Source organism: Diplodia seriata (assembly GCF_021436955.1).
Source record: "Diplodia seriata strain FDS-637 chromosome Unknown scaffold_6, whole genome shotgun sequence".
NCBI classification, from domain to species: domain Eukaryota; kingdom Fungi; phylum Ascomycota; class Dothideomycetes; order Botryosphaeriales; family Botryosphaeriaceae; genus Diplodia; species Diplodia seriata.
The window spans coordinates 457201-477606 of NW_027117313.1; the positions used below are offsets into that span (position 1 = coordinate 457201).

At 60.8% G+C, this 20406-nt stretch overlaps 3 protein-coding genes across 3 annotated transcripts; all 3 read left to right on the top strand.

Annotated features, from left to right (window-relative positions):
* Positions 1-1830: 1830 nt before the first annotated feature.
* Positions 1831-4093, top strand: SLS55_006047 (uncharacterized protein; the record flags this gene model as incomplete). The annotated part of the gene is made up of 2 exons (XM_066777484.1): positions 1831-1834; positions 2349-4093. The coding sequence occupies 2 exons, from the start codon at positions 1831-1833 to the stop codon at positions 4091-4093; spliced, it is 1749 nt and encodes a 582-aa protein (XP_066631579.1).
* A 4507-nt stretch (positions 4094-8600) lies between these two features.
* Positions 8601-10183, top strand: SLS55_006048 (uncharacterized protein; the record flags this gene model as incomplete). The annotated part of the gene is made up of 3 exons (XM_066777485.1): positions 8601-8696; positions 8791-8902; positions 8958-10183. 3 exons carry the CDS (start codon positions 8601-8603, stop codon positions 10181-10183), a joined length of 1434 nt encoding a protein of 477 aa, XP_066631580.1.
* Positions 10184-17267: 7084 nt separating this feature from the next.
* Positions 17268-19815, top strand: SLS55_006049 (uncharacterized protein; the record flags this gene model as incomplete). The annotated part of the gene is made up of 2 exons (XM_066777486.1): positions 17268-17276; positions 17326-19815. The coding sequence occupies 2 exons, from the start codon at positions 17268-17270 to the stop codon at positions 19813-19815; spliced, it is 2499 nt and encodes an 832-aa protein (XP_066631581.1).
* Positions 19816-20406: the final 591 nt, after the last annotated feature.

The following is a 20406-nucleotide window of genomic DNA, read 5'->3' on the forward strand; positions in this document are numbered from 1 at the left end:
AAGCACCTGTGCTTGGGTGGCTGTTCGTGGTGTTGGTTGAGTGGGTAGTGCAGCTAGGCTCGTAGCTGGTTGTGCAATGGACAGTGACGTAGACGGTCTCGCAAACGTCGTTGAGGGCGTCTGCGCCGGGTCAGCTGGAGGGACTCACAGCTTGCGACAATGGAGAAAACAAATTGAGGGAGGGAGCGGATAGCTGCAACGTGGGGGAGCTCACCTCGCGGGACAAGGGCCCCTGCAACGTCCAGGGCCCCCGCCACTGCTGCCACAACCAAAACCAACGCGCGCATTTCAATCGCTCTTCAATCTCCTCGGCCCACGCGCAACAATAGCGACCGGCACGGCAGCGACGACAACGGAAGGAAGCGACAGCAGGACGGCGATCAGCATCGGCGTCAGAAGCCCAGGAGCCCCGGCCGCATCGCGCAATATGTAGGCGGCGCGTCGGGTGCCGTCATGCACTCTGCGGACGCACCGCACGGTTGCATCGGCCAGCCACCCGTGCTGCTCTGTGTCCACTGACTCTCCGCCTTTTCGCTCAGCCTTGCCGGCCATGCTGCCATGACGGGATCGCTGTCGGCCTCCTTCCCTTCTGCGTCGGCCGACTGCCAGCAAACTGCTCGGCTGTGGAACTGCGCATCCACGCGCATCGCCCGACAGCTAGAAACCGACCAATTCGGAGGCTGACCGGCGGACAAGTGAAAGGACGCGGGAGCCTGCTGGAGTCGAGAAGTAGGCCGCCCTCTGCCACACCTTCCTCGGCCAGTCGCTCTACTGCTACCCGGCTTTTGTCTGGAACGCCCGCAGGATTCCCCGCCAACGCCTTGTGTGCACCCCTCAGCCCGTTTTGGCCAGCCTGGTCTGGAGATACGCCTGGAGCGACGTCACGTACGCAGTAGTGCCAGCTCTGTGGTCGGACCCGATTGATCTGGCTTTCTCTTCACGCTTTCGTTCCGAACTTGGCTCTTCCCCTGTCTGAGGCTAAAAAAAGAGCAGAGAGCGTCTTCCATCCCGCTGCTGCATGGTGTTGCGCGCATGCAGCTGACTCTGCCGTCTGGCAGTTTGCCTCCCAAACCCCGCCCTGCACGCTACCATGGCCTCGACCTATGAGGGTGCGTCGAGAACCAGGACCCCTGCACCACCTGAGGCTCGTGTGTCCCCTTCGGACCATCTTGCAGACTAGGCTATCGAAAGCCTGCAGTCCCCATGACACGCCTCCTTTCCCTTTATCGCTGCCCTTCGGCCCGCCGCAGCCCAGCCTTGACCGTTCTTTCGCTTCCACCCCGCTCTGTTGCCTTGCCGTAAATTCTTCAGCCTTGGTATGAAAGCTGGGCGGCTTGGATCCGTGCAGCTAGCCGTTCACGCTTGTCGTCTCATGCGCTCTTCCGCTCTGGCACTTCCTTAATTCTGCATATGTTCAGATGAGGACATTCTGCTTTCACTCCTACTGCTCGCTATGAAGAAGGCAATATTCGGCTTGCTTGGCTTGGCCTTCTCGGCAGGTAGCCGGGCCCTTGCGTCCGATGATGATTCGGGAAGCATACTACAACCTCGCAACACGATGACCACTTTGCCTGCTCCTCTGAGCCTTTCGTGAGTAACTCGTCACTCCAGAGTTCCAACACTTACATTTCATGAAGGCCCTCACAATTCTGGGATGGTAACGATGGGCAATGGTTTGTGGAATCTCGCCGCGAATTCTCAGTCAACTTACTGGTGCGGCCAGGACATCTTACATCCTTCGCCTGGGAGGACCTCAACTCCAGAACGTGCGCGTCTTTCCGTCAACCAAGTCTAACTATATATGGGCCATCGATCCGCTCGGCTGCCCTGATGGGTACTATCCAGGCAATGATTCCACCAAAGACTGCGAAGACAGCCGCGGTGGTACTTTTGCCGGGAATAAATCTGTGGGATGGACAGAGTTGTCGGTATACAAGCTACACGTCGATGAAGACCTGGGATACGATGGGGCAAACGGCCGCTTTGGCTTCGACGACGTTGGACTCGACTACCTCGGAGCCGGTGGCAACCTACACCACCAATTAATCGCGACAACTACAGACTTCTGGTTCGGGGTCTTACCGCTGAACCCTCGCCCGGTCAACACTTCGGACATGAACAGACCGCAAACGAGCTTCCTTCAGTCTCTTAAAGACGCCAACAACATTTCAAGTCTGTCATGGGGCTATACTGCAGGTGCAAAGTATCGTGAGTTTATCCTCTGTCTAAGTGCTTGTCCAATAACATGCCCTCACACCTCTTCGCACTACATTCGATATTACCCCTTACCCTCTCAAGCATTGAAGCGCCTCGTTCAACACCTCCTTGATATGTGCTCACGCTTGCAGGTTCTGAGAATTTCTTCGGTAGTTTGGTCCTTGGTGGTTACGACTCGGCGCGCTTCGACAACAAATCCCAAATCACGGTCCCTTTCAATGGCGACGATGAGAAGGACCTGACCATTCAGGTGAACACCATCAGCACGAACATTTCATCCGATCCTTTGACAACCGCAGCGATGAATCTCGTCATCGACTCAACGATTCCATACCTTTACCTGCCAGAATCCTCCTATCGGCCGTTCGAGAAAGCATTCGGTCTGGAATGGAACGACACCGTCGAACTGTACCTGATCAACGAGACCCACTACGACAATCTCGTCAAGCAAAGCGCCGAGCTGAAATTCAACGTGGGGACAATCAACACCACCGAGATCGTGTTCCCGATCGCAGCCTTCCTGCTGACCGCCGGCTTTCCCCTGCTCGGCGACGACTCCTCAACATCCTACTACTTCCCCATCAAGCGGACCAACGACAAAGAGACATTCACCCTCGGCCGCGCCTTCCTCCAAGAAGCCTACATCATCTACGACTACGAGCGCAGCTTCTTCACCCTCGCCCCATGCACCTGGCCGTCCGACACCGCCGCCTCCCCTCCCTCCGCCCCCACCATCATCCCCTCCGTCAACGAAACCAGCAGCCACGACTCCTCTAACAACACCAACAACAACAACGCCAGCTCCACCACCGGCCTCTCCGCCGCCGCCATCGCAGGCGCCGCCATCGGCGGCATCGTCGCCGGCCTCCTCCTCGCCACGCTCCTCGCCTGCATCTGGCTGCGGCGCCGCCACCACCACCGCTCCCGGCGCACGTCATCCCACTCCACCAGCGCCTCCACAACCAAATTCCCCCCCTTCTCGCCGCACACGCGGCACTCCTCTTCCACAACCCTCCCGCCGCCGTCCCCCCGCCCCCGCTCGGGCTCGCGCCTGATCGCCTCCTTCTTCCGCAACCCGTGGGCAGCGCTCTCCACGGAGGAAAACGAACACGTGGTCCACGAGCTCGCCGTCGACCCGGCGGCGCCGACGCCGGCGGAGCGCGCGGCGGGCGAGCACAAGCGGCAGCTGAGCAGCGAGCTGGATGCGGAAGTCTGCGCGGTGCACGAGATGTTCCAGCCCAAGGCGGAGGACGGGAGGAGCGAGATGCCGGGGGATGGCCCGCTGCCGACGTATGTGTGTGGGGATGGCGCGACGATTGAGGGGAATGTGTTGAGGGCGGCGCAGCAGGAGGAGGAGGGGGGGAGGGATGGGCGGAGGGGGGTGGGGATGGGGATGGGGGAAGGGGAGGGGGATAGGGCGGGGTTGCGCGGTGGTGCTGGGGTGGGCGTGGGCGTGGGCGTGGGCGTGTATGAGATGGATGCGACGGCCTCGCCCGTGACGCTGTTGTCGCCGATGCCGAGTCCCGGCCAGCTGGGGGCTGTGGCGCGGAAGGAGTTGGAGGAGCGCGAGCGGTTGGAGGCGGAGAGGGCGGAGGCGGAGAGGGTGAGGGCGGGGGAGTTGGCGAGGAGGGTCGGGGGTCGGGATGATGATGATGGTGGTGGGGACGGTGGGGATACGATTGAGAGTCTGGGGGGCGTGTCGCGGTCGTCGAGCGCTGCTGCTGCTGCTGCTGCTGCTGCTGCTGCTGCGGCATCGGACCGCCCGGATACGGAGAGGAGGGTGAGTGATTTGAGTCCGATTAGTGAGAACAGCGGGTTCGTGATGGCGAGTCCGTCCCGGCCGGATTCGGGGAGCAGGAGAGTGAGTAGGGATTAGATCTCACGGTGGCTTTGGCATCTCTAATGGGGCGGGCTATCTGCATGTAACGGCCGATGAATAATAATACTGTCGCTCGCTTCAAGCATCTTGATAACTCACCGATACGGACGAACACGCCCCAGGCTGTGCGAGCCTCAGGCCCAAACGACCCGACAGCCTCGGTACTTGGGCACCCACAGCTCGCGGACGACTGCGACGTCCGACGTTGCTGCAGTGTGCCATTTCCGGCTGTGCGCCTATCTCGAACGGCGCCTTTTTCGCGCGCCTGAGATGCTTGCGCCGATTCTTCATGCGCAGCAGCCATCCGTTCACCCCTCTCTCTCTCTCCACCAACCTTAACGCCACACGTTCTCGATCGGCAACGCGTCGCTGGAAGCGGATGCCAGCGGCTTCGCCTTTGTTCCTCGGTCTCACGAACACAAGGTGTGACCGGGGAGTGCGGAAAAGCCAGCCTTTTGTGGGTTCGTGTCGTGCCATGTTGGTGGTGGTGGTGGCGCAAGTCTCGGGCGGCGGCCACCAACAGGAGCCCACGCCCGTCCGACCAGTCGCTGCCACCACCCGCTTCCGAGCGGGGCGCCACCGTCGAACGTCTGAACAAAACGTATGCGCTCAGTCTGCATTCTCTTGCTGCACATCTCCCGTCAGCCGTGCATGAGCAACCGATGTGAGCAGCCACCGCCGCTTTGCCTTATTTGGTAAGTAGGTGTTGGGTAGGTGAGGCGCGCGAAAACCCCGGCTCGCCTTCTCTTCCGCCGCGCGAGGAGAACGGGTTCGTATGGGGTGTTCGGAGAGAGCTGGGGCTGAGCGACGCTGCGCTGCGATGCGATGCGATGCGACTCTGTCCGTCCGTCTCTTTCTCTCTCTGAATCGACCCGACGCCAGCCAGCCGCACCCGTATCCGACCCGACGTCGAGATCATCCCGGCCGGATCGGAAAACAATCAAGACGCCTCGACCATCCATCATCGCACGAAAAGCCACAAACAAAGGACCCCCCCTCCCCCCGGCTAACCCGCATTGAGACTCCCGCGTCCAAGGTCGAACATCTGGCATATGTGCAGACGGGGAGGATGCAGCAGACGGGACCACCGTGTGGGGCCTGCGCTGCATGCTTGTTGCAGCTCCTCTTGCGCGCGGATAAGCCGAGAGGGCCCGCGGGCTGGCTGGCTGGCTGGCTGCTGCTCACTTGCATACCGTTGCGGGTGTGGCTGGCTGGCTGTGGGCTTTCGTCTCGGGGGAAACGCCAAGGTCTGGGAGACGGCGGGAGCGGGAACCGACGGCAGGAAGCGGGAAACGTGCAGCCGGGCGAGCTGTCATCAGTCATCGTCGAGACGCTCGCGGAGGAAAGGCAGGTAGGCGGGACAAGGGTTGGCTGGGACTGGTTTCGGTGGATGGGCGGGCGGGATGGGCATTGGTGTGACGCGGTAGACGGCCGGTCGACGCGGGAGAAGATTCTTTGCGGCGTATGAAGTTGGGGGGAAGCGGTGATGTGCTGTGCTGTGCTGTGGTGCTGCATGTGCGACTGCTTTGCCTTCGCTGCCTATCGGAATCGCTGGTGGAGTGGGCGGGGTGAGAGGAGCACGCTGCATGAAGGTCGAACGTCTATCCGCTGCGAACAACTCATGCATGGCGCCCTTTTGGGCACGAAGGTCGAACGTCTACAAAGGGATGCCGCAGCTCATGCACGGCGCCCTTTTGGGCACGAAGGTCGAACGTCTACCACCGATATTTTAATTCCCACACCTCATGCATGGCGCCCTTTTGAACACGAAGGTCGAACGTCTACCACCGATACTCTCACGCATGGCGCCCTTTTGGGAACATGGGGAAGCGGGTGGGAGCCAGGGATCGAGCAGCCGACCGTCACACGCCAGAGCGTCCAGCCAATGCCAGCAAGCCTTTCGCACCCCCATGTCTGCACCTCTCCAGTCCCGGCCGCACCCCCGCCACAACCTCGCACGTCTGAATACTGTATGATCTCGAGCCCTTCGCGGACCCTGTGCACTGTGCTACGGACATGTCGGTGCACAGCCCCACGCCGTACAACCCCAAGCAAAAAGGCGCCCGCCTGTCACAACCGCTCCCGGCCCTCCCCCACCGAAGCGAGGAGCTGCTTCGTCTTCCGACTCACACCCGCCGCGTCACCTCGATCGCAGCAAACAAAAACCGACGGAACGGGAGGGAGGTCGTGGCGTGACGGTCGACGACCCTGTGGCGCATCGGAGTGAGTAGTGGGCGAGAATCCGACAGCCTGGGCCGAGCGACTGCTGCTGGCTGGCTGCTGCTCTCCCATCAACCGCGGCCCCCGCCGCCGGATTTCGCTTTCTCGCGAGCCGCGGATGCCGCACGACGTTTGAAGTTGTACGTCTTTTTTTTTTCTTTTTTTTTTCGCACGTATCATCCCCCCGTTTATCCGCTTCTCCGCCGGCCGGCCGCCGGGTCGGCGCAGCTGATGAGGTGCGCAGCTGACAAGTCACGTCCCTCTTTTTTCTTTTTTTTTCTTTCCCTTCCCTCGTCGGCCAAGAAGTCCCGTCGGTCTTGGTCCTCGGTGCGCTGGGCTGGGCCGGGCTGACGTGCAGGACAGGGAGAACAAGATGCCTGCCTGACGCAAGGCAACAAGCGTGTATAAGGCAGGCAGGAGAGAAGTAAGGAAATAGGCGGTGCCTCGAAAAGTAGGGCGGATCATTTTCGGGCAGCGAGGCAAGGCAAGGGATCGATCCATTTTTCAGCTGCGCAAGGACGCGTGGACGACAGCGCTTCCCGCACCCTTGCGCCTGCCCGCCCAGCGACTACTTTTCAACTTCGAACGTCGGGACGATTGCTTGGCCGGAATCTAGAGTTTCTTGGAGGCCGCGTTGCGTGTGCTGCGTTCCATGGTTTTCGCCCCGCCGCCGGAGCAGAGGTAACGTCTCGGCGGCGGAGCGTGCCATCAATGTTGGGTAAGCTGTCCGCGCGTCGTCTCGGCGATTAGAGCATTGGCTCGGGGCTCCCGACTCTATACGCAATATTTTCTACGGCCACAGGACAGTAGTGTCACAGCGTGCTGGAGGACACGGTTGCCCTGGATCCAGTGTGCGGCCGGGGCGAGGCCAAGAAGAAAGCGCAGCTGCTTGACGTCTGCCACGACGCTTCAGCCGGCGCTAAACCATGGAATCTTTTTTCCCGCGCTGCTGATGAAACCAATCTTCTCGAACCGCTCGGCCTTGACGCCTCGGTCTCCGACCCCTTCAGACGTGCCTGGTCTTTTTCCGACCAACGTCGAACGTCTGGAACACTGCTTGGCTGTCGGTTAGTCGGTCAGGGCCCCCATTCCAAGACTTCTGTGCGCCCTTTTGTGATCCATCGCCCTGGTCCTCGACCGGCCCTTCCTCGCTCCGTCCCATCTCGCCGGGAGCTCAGATGTGAGGTTTGGAGCCGCATCAGCCCTATGGGATAGCTGTAGATACGTTACTACTGCCTTTATGATGCAGCGACGCGGCTTGATCCTACGACGCCTCGGCAATCTCCATCGCTCAACCACGTCCCTTCCGTAACATCTCTCTGAGAATCATGCATCCGCAATCCGCGCCACAGGATACAACTCCACCATCAACGTGTCATCCGAGGAGAAGGAGAAGGAGAAGAGACAATAGCCGAGCCGATATCGCCCGACGAGCCAAGCACTCCGAACAAACCCTCGGGCCGATCGCCCAAAAGCCACGATTTTCCGAAACGGAGAAGGCCTGTTTCTTTCTGTTCAACAAGAAAAGAAAAAAGGCGGACCAGCACACGTGGGCTAATAGTGGATCTGATAAGATTTTCACCTTCCTTCGAAAACGACCCACGGGGAATGAATGCCCACTGATTTCGTTTTAAGCTGCAAATGGACGTCTCCGCCGTTGCCAAGATCTGCCTACGCCGTCGTTTTGACTCGCGTATACGGTGGGAGAGAAAAATATGCAAGCGAAGAGGATGGGGGTGGTAAGTCTTTCCGCAAGACGTTGAGCGTCTGCGTTCTATTCCCCCCTAACTTCGCAGCTATGCATGGGAAGCGGGCAACTGCCGGAGGTGATGCCATGCCCTGGTGGGTCGCAACGACCCTCTCTCAGCGGCCCCGCCTGCGAGGTGTGTGGATTGGTGTGGTGATCGTACGCTATAGCATCGGAGATCAACCGTGCTGGACCCGCTTCCGCTGGACGGCAAATAATGGGACATCCCGCCGGCATGTTTAAAAAGAGTTTGAGCACCCTCCCCCCCCACTACCCATCTTATCTGATCATTGCCTTTTCTTCCTTTTCCCCCATACTCCCTTTCACTGTCTCTCGCGCCCTTTCGGTGGTGGTGGAGAAGGAACCATGAACGCCAGCAGTTCACCAACAGAGCGCGACGCCGCCGTCGTCGTGGAGGAGAAGAAGGGGGATGGCGTGGTCGGCGTGGCTGCGGTGAACAACGATGGCGGCAGCGGCGGGGATGATGGGGCGTCTGTGAGGACCGCGGGCGGGCGAAGCACTCACGTCCCGCTGCGCATGAAGATCATCTCGGTCCTTCTCGTCACCGCGATTGGGTTCGGGTCGCACTGGAGCAGCGGCGTGACGGGCGCGATGAAGAGTACGCTGAAGAAGGTATGTCCGTCGGGGCTCGACGTCTCGGGATGGGTGGTTCCAGGTCTGCATGAGGGGGGGAAAAGAGGGAGATCGGGCTGACTGGTGGATGCAGAAACTGCACATCAACAACGCGCAGTACGCGGTGCTGGAGGCTAGCGAGGACTTCATGGTCACTGCGCTGATTCTGGTGAGCGGTTTGGTGACGGATCGGATTGGTGGTGCTGGTCAGTCTCTCGCTCAACAACCATCCCACGGGGTAGATACACTGACCCGCAACAGGCGCCATGCTCTGGGGCAACGTCATCTTCAGCGTCGGCGCCATCCTCATCGCAGCGGCGACGACGGTGCGCAACTACAAGTTCATGATCTTCGGCGTCGTGGTGCAGTCCTTCGGCGACATCGCCACGCAGGTCGCGCAGTACAAGGTCTTCAGCTCGTGGTTCGCGCCGTCCAACGGCTTCGCGTCGACGCTGGGCTTCGAGCTGGGCATCGGCAAGATCGGCTCCTTCGTCGGCAAGGCGACGGCCAACGTCATCGCGAAGAAGACGGGCGACTTCAGCTGGGTGTACTGGACGGCCGTCTTCATGAACCTCTTCACCAACGCCGCCACGCTCGTCTTCTGGTTCTTCACGCGCTGGTGCGACCGCCGCTTCGCCGGCACCGCCGACCCCGCGACCGGCGAGCCGCTGACGGAGAAGAACAAGCGGTTCGAGGTCGGCAAGATGCTGCGCCTCCCCTGGCCCTTCTGGGGCGTCATCCTCTTCTCGCTGTTCCAGACCAGCGCCGCCATCGTCTACAGCTCCAACGCCACCGAGCTGGCCGAGCAGCGCTTCGACATCGACGCCGTCACCGCCGGCTGGTACAGCGCCATGTCGCAGTACCTCGGCTTTTTCCTGGTGCCGCTCATCGGCATCTTCGTCGACCTCCTCGGCCACCGGCTGTCGCTCCTGCTCGTGTGCGGCCTCGGCATGCTGCTGGCCATGTGCCTGGCGGCGTGGGGCCCGTCCGTCGCCGGCACCGCCGCGTCCTTCGGCATCTACGCCGTCGCCTTGACCTTCGGCCCCACCGTCATCATCGACGGCATCCGCACCTCCATGTGGTACCAGGAGGTCTTCGGCGCCGGCTACGCCGTCAAGATCGCCGTCAACAACAGCATGAACATCATCGTCCGCATCGTCGCCGGCGTCGTTCAGGACCGCGACGGCGACAGCTACGACAACGTTGTCATCATCTACGTCGTCCTGGCTGCCGGTTCCGTCGTCGTCGCCGCCGCCTTGTTCGCCGCCGGCTTCTTCAGCGTCGATCTCGCGAAGCTGCAGTGGACCAAGAAGCAGCGGCTCGCCAACGGTGCCGTCATCAACCGGCGCCGCGACGAGTTTGAGAGCGGCGAGGAGGGCGCGAGGAATAGGAGGATCAGCATGAGTTTCTTTGTCTTTTTGTTGTTCTTGATAGTGGGCGCCTGGGTTGCTTATTTCTGGGGCGTCGCCACTGGTAATAACTATTAGCTGGGTATCTTTGAAGGCGGGTGGACTGTGGGGGGATGGAAGGAGGGAGGGGGAAAAGTAGTAGTACTGAGTGATTCGCTATGGTGAACCGCAAGCGGCTTTACTCCTTCAGCACCTTGCTGTAAATAAAAATCGACGACATCTCAACGCAAGAAACAGCTTTCATATGGGAGTTCGTGTGAGATGAGAGAGGTCGCAGGAAGTTCACCCCAACACCACCGGTCCATGCTCGGGGAAGACGCGGATATTCACGCGTTTTCTCCGCAACTCGTGAATCTTTTGACCTGTAAACAGATACCTGAATGCGACGTTCGAAGTTGGACTGCTGGTGGCTGCGATCCTCTTTCCCCACACATTTCTCCTTTGATCTGGCCCCACACGTCTTCCCTTCCCCGCTTGCCGTTATCCTTTTCGTTTCGTGGGAAGCGAGCATAGAGGCGTAAATGTTTTTCCTTTCCCCAAAAAAAAAAATTACGCAATCAGACTAGACGTCCCCATCCACTCAGACGTTTACTCCGCAAGAAAAAGCCGACGTACATGCATACCTACAGGATTTAGCCGGGCATCCGCATCACCGAGTCAAACATGCGGCGGCGGCCGGCGGCCGGGCAGCCTTACGCCTTGCATTTCCCTAGGCTGGCCCGCCAATTGCCGACGACAAGCTCAGCGATCAAGCCCGTCTACCGCCGGCAAAAGGCTTACTACGTTCGAACTTGACCAAGGGCCAGCCCCGTCAACTAGCGATTCTAACCGCCTCCTCTCTATTATGCATCGAACGTCTTGCTCACATAAGGTATACACGCATACCGAGGCAAGCCCGAAATCTCCGTTGGTCGGCCGACCTACAACCAGGCGTCGCGCGATAGTCGCCCGAGCGATTGCGACGTTTGAAGTTGTCGCTTAATACGTGTTATTTGCCGGGGGCGTGCCGGGTTGAAGGTCTATTATTTGGGGGTCGGAATGCCATCGTCTTTATTGGTGACGTGCGTTCCGTGCAGGATTCGAGAAATGCGACAAGAATCGTGTCTCATTTCGTGTCGTCGCTCGTAGACTTCCGGGATTTCTGATGCTGCATTGCTCGGGGGTTGCGCTACGTACTGAGGGCGTTGGATACTCTCGCGGCTGCAATGGGCGAAATGGCAGGGAGGAGATGGGAAATGACATTGCAATGTGTCGTCTGTGGCCGAAACGCTAAGTCTTAGGGTCGTTTGGCTTCGAATGCCGTTTCTGGAGGGTGATTGGTGATTGGTAAGACCAGGGGAGCCATTGCTAGGTATTCACCCACCACGCTTTGCTACTCACCGATATGGCAAGTGAAGGCTGCATAGAGCAAACTCAATCGCGACGTCGTCCCTTTCCGATCATACGTTCATATTCGAGCCCAAAAGAATTTGCAGGATTGCTTACCCAATTGCGGAATGCGTGGCTTGCTGCATCAACCTCGAACGTCGCAAGTGTGCGAGTGACGGAGTAATCTGGATACCTGTCCGCCAGGAGCGCGGCGCGTTTCTTTTCAGATGACGATGCAAAGGTAAAGGCCGGAAGGGTTTCCTAGATTTGCTGGCATCACGTCAAAGAGTGTCGCGAGACGACGCTGAATGGTCGCGGTCGGGCAGCCAATACGCAACCCCCCCGAGTATCGCAAACAACGGTCACCTTCTCCTGGCCGGGGGAAGAAGGGGCAGTAGAACCGAAAGTCCGGCAAGCGCAGTCATCCCGCCGTCATGTTCGCATCGTGTGCCCCCCCAGCCAAGCGCCTCCCACGCCCCCTGTCGCACACACACGCTCCCAGCACGAGTTGCGCGCTTCACAAATGCCACCCCCGAGACGGGCTGCGGGCTCAGGAGTCGTGAAAGACGCAGGAGGTCGGCACCGGGGCGTTTGGCAGTCGTGCTTGCTCAGCGCATTACCCGCAGAAAGCTGCCTGGGTCTGACGTTTGAAGATGCTCAGGTGCTGCAGGGCGCCCGGGAGGCTTGTGCCTCGCCGCCAACTTCGAACGTAGGGAGGCACGCAGTTGTGAAAACAACCAGCCTCCCGACGTTTATGCGGTGCCCGCCGACCTTTCGCCGGCGTGCGCTCCCTCCCTCCCTCCAGGTGAGTGCTGCGGAGAGCGATGGCTGTCATGCTGTCTGCGAGGAGGCGAGACTGGTTGTTCGGGGAGTGGACTCACACTGGACGTCTGGCGGCGCTGGCCTCGAAAGACGGGTTTTGCATAAGTCGTAGTTATGAACGTCGCAAGCATATTGCTCTGATTCAATCTGTGGCCGGGATGGCGGCGACCCGGCGGCTCTCAGCACGGCTCGACCAGCTGCTGCATGAGCACACGAACGAGGCCAGCGAGCATCCGCCGTTGAACGTAGGGACATGATTCGAATTCGAATCCAAAAAGGCGGGCGGCGGCAAGCAGCGCGCGGATCCCTTCCATCGATATCAGCCCGCCAGTCCCCGATCGATTCGACTGTGGCGAGTACATGGCAACCGCCACAGTCGCCTCCCAGCCTCAAACCGGTTGCGACCAGCGGTTCCGTGGCGCCGACAATCCTTCGCCACGAGCCCATCACGATCATGGCCGGAATTGACGTCATCCCGCGACCATTTTTGGAGCCACTGTTCCTGTCCACGCCGCGCCTGTGGCCTCGCCGTCGAAACCGCGGCATCCATGCAGGGACCGGCGCCGTGATTGCTGTCTCGTGAAGCCCAAGCTCGTCAAGGTCGAACGTCGCGCATGAGTCGACCTGGTGGGATGGCTGAGTCGGCCTGAGCCCGGCCCATGACGTCGCGGCCTCGGGCTCGCCTCGCCGCGTGCTCGACACGGTGAGCGCTGGAGAGCACAGCGCTACCCACTTTCCCGCCGGCTGTCTGCCTGCTGCGCTGTGCCCGTTCGCGCAACTTCGGACGTCGCAAATGAATCGATCAAGATCGTGGCGATATCTCGATTTGCCCAGGGCGGGGTACGAGGGGTGGGACAGGCGCGCGTTACACAGATCGCCGCATCTGTCGGAGCTGCGCCCGCTGTCTATTGTTGCTTTTTGCGCGGGCCAAAAGCGCGGCTACCTAGCGTGCGTTTTGCAGCCCCCGGCACGCTTGCTGGCTAGCTTCCCTAAGCATAACAAACCACCGCCACCGCCAACCACCACCACCGCCCCCCCGCGCCTCCGCAAGTGGGAACGACCAGCACCCGAGCTTGGAAAAGCACATCGCTCCGTTTTGCCACGCGACGGATGCCGTAGGGCTGTAGGGCTTAGGGCGAAGCAGCGCAGGCGGATCAGCGGGGATCTCCTGACGTCAAGCCTTCTTTACATACTGCCAGTACACACGGCCCCCTTTTTCGAACGCTCGCGCTGCTTCCTGTCCGCAACAAAACCCACTTGCATGCATTCCCCGCCCTCGCCCCTTGCCGAAACCGTGCGAGCCTGCACCCGCAAGCCCTGAAAGTGGCAACATGGCCGCAACTTCCGACGTCGAGCGCGACTCGCGCTAAAGCCGCCGCATCCCAGCAGCCAGCAGAGAGGCAAATTCCCATGGGCCGTCTGATGGCAATCTTCGAAAAGGCTGTCCACCCTCCTTCCGGGTCAGGGCTGACGCGACGCTGCCGGCGCCAATTGCGGAAGCAAGGCCGCAACTTCGAACGGGGCGACTGAGTCGTCAGACGCTGCCGGGCCCCGGTTGTGTGGTACTACTGCTGGGTTGTGCCTCCCTTCTCGTGGTGATCCTCCCTTCTGACTGGTCAATGCGATGGTTTGCGGCTCATCATTGTTCGTTATTTCCGCCCGGGTGTGTGTGGGGGCAATGGCGGTGCGAGCGCCACACACTGCCTGGTCCCCTGCCTTGCCACTCCTCCATCGCCGACCGTCGTCCATCAATACTGGAGCTGCTGCTGCAGCTCCTGCATGCAAGGCTGTGGGGGACGTGTTCGCTGCGGGGTTCTGGTGGCGATGTGATGTCTGGCGCTTCTCTTTTGCCTGTTCCTGGCACAATCAGTCTTTGCCACTTCATCACACATGCATCTCTTCGCTCCTACCCTGCGCGCGGGGAGGCGGGCGTGGTCGCCGGTGCTTCTGGTCGGGACGCTTTGCTACGATCTTCGCCGCCTGTGGTTCTCATCTCCGCCGTCCGCCGGTCGACGCTCACTTCCAGCGCATGGCGCGTCGACAGTGGCGACGGAAGGTGATGTGCAGGATCCCGATCAGCCCCCTTCGGGTTTCATCGCATCCCGGCGGTGGTGGAGAGTGCTGCGGGGGCGTTCGCGCGTCCTGCGTGCGTGTTGTTCTTCGGCCAGTCGAGCCTCTCCAGGCACCCGCGGCCGATCGTGGTCGGCGACGAATCGGCGTCGAACGAGTGCGGCACGCTGGGTCCGGGAAGCCTCGCCATGTTCCGAGGGCGGTCGGCAGGGTGAGATCGCTGATCGAAGGATCTTCGTGGGTGGGGGCGCCCGCACGCCCTGGCGAGGGTGTTGCGGCGAAGCGTTTTCTGGTGTGGGACCAGAGCCGCCCCAGACGCGACGAAGAGCAACGCGTCGGAGCGACAGCAACCATGGCCACCGCAACGACAGCAGAAGATGGTCGCAGAGGGCGCTTGCCGCTGTTGCGCTGCGGGCGCTGAGCGGATCGGCGCTGCCGTCTTGCGTGTCCAGTGAAGCGCTGTGACGCGTTGGTCGCTGTCGCGTGCGCTCGCAACACCAGAGTAACATCGCGACCTGCGCCATGCACGCACAACACAGACGCAGCGCCTCACAGCGCCCAGCTCTGCTCATCACGTCGCGTTCGCGTCGAACTCCCTTCCTCTCTCAAGCTAAGCTGTCTCTTCCTTGGAGCCCGGCGCAAGGCCAGGCAAGCAACGAAAAGAGTGAAGAAGGGTCGCGTCAGCCTCAGGCAGTGCAATAGAGGCGACACCGTGCCCCAGAGAGATTAAGCTGAGCTCAGAGCCCCCAGGGCGGTTTCCAAAAACTAGTTTAATCAAGAAAATGCCCCCGTAAGGGCGTTTTAGAGATTAAACTAAAAAGAACAGCTACTTCACTTGATCTGAGCCAAAAGGCAAAGAGAGCTGAAGAAGAAAAAGAGGAGTTGGGGGCGAGGAGGAGGGGGGTTTATATATGGCACCCGAGGGAGAGGTTGATCCAGGGTCGGCTGACCCCATGGGGGGTGGTGACCAGGCAACCGGAAGGGTCCTGGGGCCCGACCACCGCTCCGCCCCACATATTTCCCTGCAGATGGTCCCTCTGAGGAAGGAGCGGCCCCAGCTCCTGCCTCAGGAACTGCCTGGCCGTCTTGGTAGTGGACGCTGCGGGGTGAGACCGGGCGCAGCACGTGGCGGCTGGCCCTCCATGAGGGTCACAGATGTCACTGCCGGGTCCTCACCCGCGCCTCAAGAGGAACTCACACCGCGTTATCTCATGATGCTGTTGATCGCAGGTCCTGAGCTCTGAGCAACTGTCCCATCGCTGCGACTGATTGGAAAACCACCGCCGCTGCGATGGGTCGCCAGCGAGCAAGTGGCCACCACCACCACCCAAGGCGTGACTTGGAGAGATGCCCACAGCACGAACGCCTACTCGTACGACACCACACCACACCAGCATCAGCATCGGTAGTAGTATTCCGACGAAGCGCCATCGTACTTTTGAGCCTAACAAGCGCTTTCCTCACGGCCATGGCCTCTCATCGCCCGCTCGTCGCCCACCGCCCGCCGCCCGCCAACATCAGTGACCTTCCGCCTCATCATCTCCGACACTCACTCTATTCTTCTCCTTGTTTCTGGGCGAAGCCGACTCCTTAAAACCCCGCTCCCGAACACCGGTCCCACCGCATGCGCCGCTCGCAGCAAAAACGCCTTCCTGGCCGCCGACGCCACCCACGCGAAACCCGTACGCGTCGCGCAGCGCAGGATCCCTACTTCAACAACCGCCGCTCGCCGCGAAACACGGCAATTTGTACTGCCGCTACCGATGTCGCCACTGCCAACGACCAGTGACGTCGTCCCGCTACGATCATGTCCTTGGCCGGCCTTACGGGCGGAATCTTCCTGATAGGCAGCTGTGTGGGAGCACCATTCGCAACCACCCCGCCATGCAAAAACGCTCCCCTCACCTTACAGTCTCCGATCTAGACGCCAGTTTTCTCTCCGCGTGCGTACCTCGGCTGCCCTGTGCGGATCCTCTACACTGGCGGCACTGCTGCGTTGGTTGTCTGGTGTGATGGAAGAGGGGAAGACCGTTGCCATTGGGGTCGGAGATGGCGACGATAGTGGAATGGCTGTGGTTGGTATGCGCCGTCCGTTGTGGAGGGCTTGCGCATGTAGCTTGTTCGGGTTTGGACGGGATTGGTTGCAGTTGCAAGGATGCGGTGGAGCACAAGGTAGGTAAAGAGGCTGACGGACTGACCGAGGCCGCGGCCGTGAGTATTGGTGGCGGGTTTTCTTTCCCTTTTATGACATACGGCACAATGGAGTGGAATGGGATTGGTCGAAGCGGCATCTCCCAGCGCCTCTCATCTTGGAGCATCTCTCGTTGCAATCGAGGGCGGGGTAGGGAGAGGAAGTTAAAATGATCGTCAGCATAAACCGTTTACGGCCATTGGTAGCTTCTGGTTTCTAGCGGTCGTGGCTTTCTTTATCGTGAGGCTCTAGCTTTGATTCATAGTGTTGCATTTGACATACTTAGCCGCTTCCTGGTTCTTAGAGATGTGGCATTTATACTCTGATTAGAGTCCTTAAGCTAACAAGTGTAGGATGAAGCATGCGAGTATACAAGTTCAGCTCATGTGTGCTAGGGAAGATGCTCTACATACTGAGAGCTTCGTGTGATAATTCCAAAAAAACTACTACCCCCGCCGACGCATTCAGGCAGCTGTGTGGGATAAGTTGAGGAATGGGGCGGTGATTTGAGAAAGGGTGACTAAGCAGGGCGAGCAGGGGTGGTCCGTGAGGAACTTCGGTCGCGCGCGGTGCAATTGTGGACCTCACGATAACACATTGAGCAATGACGCCCACTGCCATGGCGGCTAACGGCTTTGCCCGCCGCCTTGAGCCCTCGCGATTCATTATCAACGCCTCGCCTCCGACCGCTGCCACAGCACGACGCCTCCGATGGCGCCTGTACCCCTCGGCCCACCGGCCGACCTGTCCGCCACGAGCTCAACAACAGCGCCGCAATTCCCACGCCATCTACGCCGATCTGCCGTCCTTTGAGATCCCCGGTCGCGAGTCCGCCCCCGAATCCACCCGTGAAGCCGAAACCGTACTTGAGGCCGTGTCTGAGATAGCGGGACGCCAGTATCAGTCACCACTCGACCTTCCCCGCACCGCCTCCGCCAAGCCCATCGACTACAAAAAGCACCTGCCATCCGCCTTGCGCGCCCGCGAAACCTACACCATCTACCGGTGCATGGTTGACGGCGCCCACGACACGGCTTTCGTCTCGTCGGTGCCTCCCGTCACCTTTACCGAGATTCTGCGGCTCATTGGCGCCAGCAGCGAGCTGGAACAGACCAAGAATGCGCTGGAACACTCGTGGTGGATGCGCGGGGCTCGCTTCCCCTCGATCAATGCCTCAATGGACAAATTCGTACACGCCACGCGCCTGATGATGGCCATTCGGAAACAGGCCAACATTGCGGTGCGCCTGGCCGACTACAAGCTACTCTTGGGCTGTGCTGCAGCTGCCTCTGACCGGTTTACCGCGCTCGATCTATGGCGTGACCTCCAGCAGGACGGGCTGGAGCCGGATATTGAGTGCTACAATGCTATCATGCACGCAGTCCTGTGGGACCGGCGCATGCGCAACGGTAGCTGGCGCAACCCCCTCAGCTGGAAGGTCGACAACTTCTTCCTCAGCGCCAGGGAGAACGGCGTCCTCCCCTACGGTCTTTCGCTGGGCGGCTACGAGAAACAAGTGAAGGAAATCTTCGACGAACTCCTCGGCCTACACCACGTCGGCGACGAGACCACCGTGATCCACCTCATCACCGCCTACGCCCGCGAGGGCAACATCATGGGCGTCAAAGACATCCTCCGCCGCGTGTGGAACATCCACGTCGACGAGCTCACCAGCGCCGGCGCACAGCGGTCGCCGCCCAGGCGATTCGAGGCCTCTGCGCCGCTGCACCCGACGCCCCGCCTGCTGGACGCCGTCGGGCACGCCTTCGGCACCAACGGCGACGTGCCGGCGGCGCTACGGACGGTCGACTTCATCAGCACGACGTACAAGCTCGCGATCCCGCCGGCGGTGTGGTCGGAGCTGCTGACGTGGACGTACGTACAGTCGATGCCGCTCAGCGGGCGGGCCAAGCTCAACCACGGCGTCGCCAACCCACTATCACTAGGCGCGGCCGAGCGGCTGTGGCAGACGCTAACAGCACCACCCTACAACGTGCGCCCGACCATGAAGATGTTCCACCTCAGCATCAAGCGCCTCACCGGGTCGCACTGCCACGACGCCGCCCTCGACCGCATCCGCGACGGCGTCGCCCTGTACCGCGCCCACGTCGCCGCCGCGCGCGCCGCCGCGCACGCCATGCGCGGGAGCCAGGTCGTCGCCGAGATGAAGGCGGGCGCGGCCGGCCTCCCCCGCGGCCGCCACGCCCAGAAGCAGTCGCGGTCCAGCCTCGTGGCCACCCGCGACGCCCGCGTCACCACCGTCCGCCGCGACCGCGCCATGATCCGCCGCTGGTGCAACTGGTACCTCAAGCGCGGCTTCGGCCAGGACTTTCCCTGGGAGAAGCCGCTCCAGCAGGCCATGCGAGAGAACGACGGCTACGGCGGAGGCGCCCAGGACCACCAGGACCAGGACCAGGTACCCGTCGAATACGTGTACGACACGCCGCCCGACTGGGCGGAGCGCGTCGTGCCCGACTTCATCGCCGAGTTCGCCGACTTTTGCCCGCCCGTCGTCCGCTATCGCACGCACACGGGCGGCGTGACGTTGGAGCTGAGGGAGTTCCCGGCCGCGGATGGTTTTCGCAGGTGGCTGGAGGAAGGCGTGGCGGCGGAGGACGAGGTGGAGCATCTGTGGGAGATGGGGAGGGAGAAGAGGGTGGTGAGGGAGCTGCTGGAAGAGGGAATCGAGAAGAAGGTTCGGCCGAGGAGGAAGACTGGGAGGAGAGTTGGCTCGGATGTGCTGCCGGAGAGGGAGACTGGGGAGAAGAGGGATAGTGAGGCTCTGACTGGAAAGGAGGAAGGGCAGTCGAGAGGGCTTGATCCGGAGCAAGTGGCCTCTATGTGGCGGGCGAGTGGGTTTACCGTCGAGTTTGTGGGATCCAAGGGGCAGAGAATTCGGGAGAGGCAAAAGAGGGCCAGGGAAGAGAAGAAGGCGAAGGCGAAGAAGGAAAAGCCGGCGAAGAAGCAAGAGCAGGCGAGAGAGTTTGAACCGGAGTATGTGGGATCCCTTTGGGAGAGAATTAGGGAGTGGAAGAAGAGGGATAGGGAAAGGAAGGAGGCGAGGAAGAAGGCGAGGAAGGAAGGGCAGGGGAGAGAGCTTACTCCGGAGCAAGTGGCGGAGCAAGTGGCTTCTAGGTGGCGGGCGAGTGGGTTTACCCCCGAGTTTGTGGGATCCAAAGGGCAGAGAATTAGAGAGAGGCAGAAGAGGGATAGGGACAGGAAGAAGGCGAGGAAGGAAGGCGAAGTAGCCACGGTTTAGACCAAGAAACACGGCTAGAAGGTTGCTGCATTAGACGCGGAAGCTGTACATACGACTGTCTAAGAAGTGGAGGCGGGACTATAATCTTGGCGCGGGCGCGGTGCTCAGCCACAGGGCGCCACAGGCCGGTGCAACGACGGCGACAGTTTAGCTTGTAGCAAGAAGGTTTCGGCAGAGGCGCCGCACCTTATCATGACGTGCTAGTCGATTCTGTTGGATTGCCCCGTTTGATCGCCAACCAGATCTCAACAGCGCTACCAGACGAGAGCGGTCGGCCGAGGAGGGCGGAGGGCAAGACAGCGGGACGGCAATATATCTAGGCGCTTGGCGCCACGCGCACCACGCGCAGGACGGGCCAACCGCTGCGCATGATGACGCCAACGATTGCTACGGGCTCGCGTATTGCGGCCGGCATTAAGCACTTCGATTTGCGCCGGCTCGCAAGCACTGCCGCTTCCACCCTTCGCTGCTCACTAGAGCCTCCCTGTCGCTGAGTTATAGGAGGCTCTGCGCCGCTGCCACCCCCGCCGAGACCATGCCGACAATCCCGTGAGGCCCACCGCAACCACCTAGGAGAGAGAGAAAGAGAAT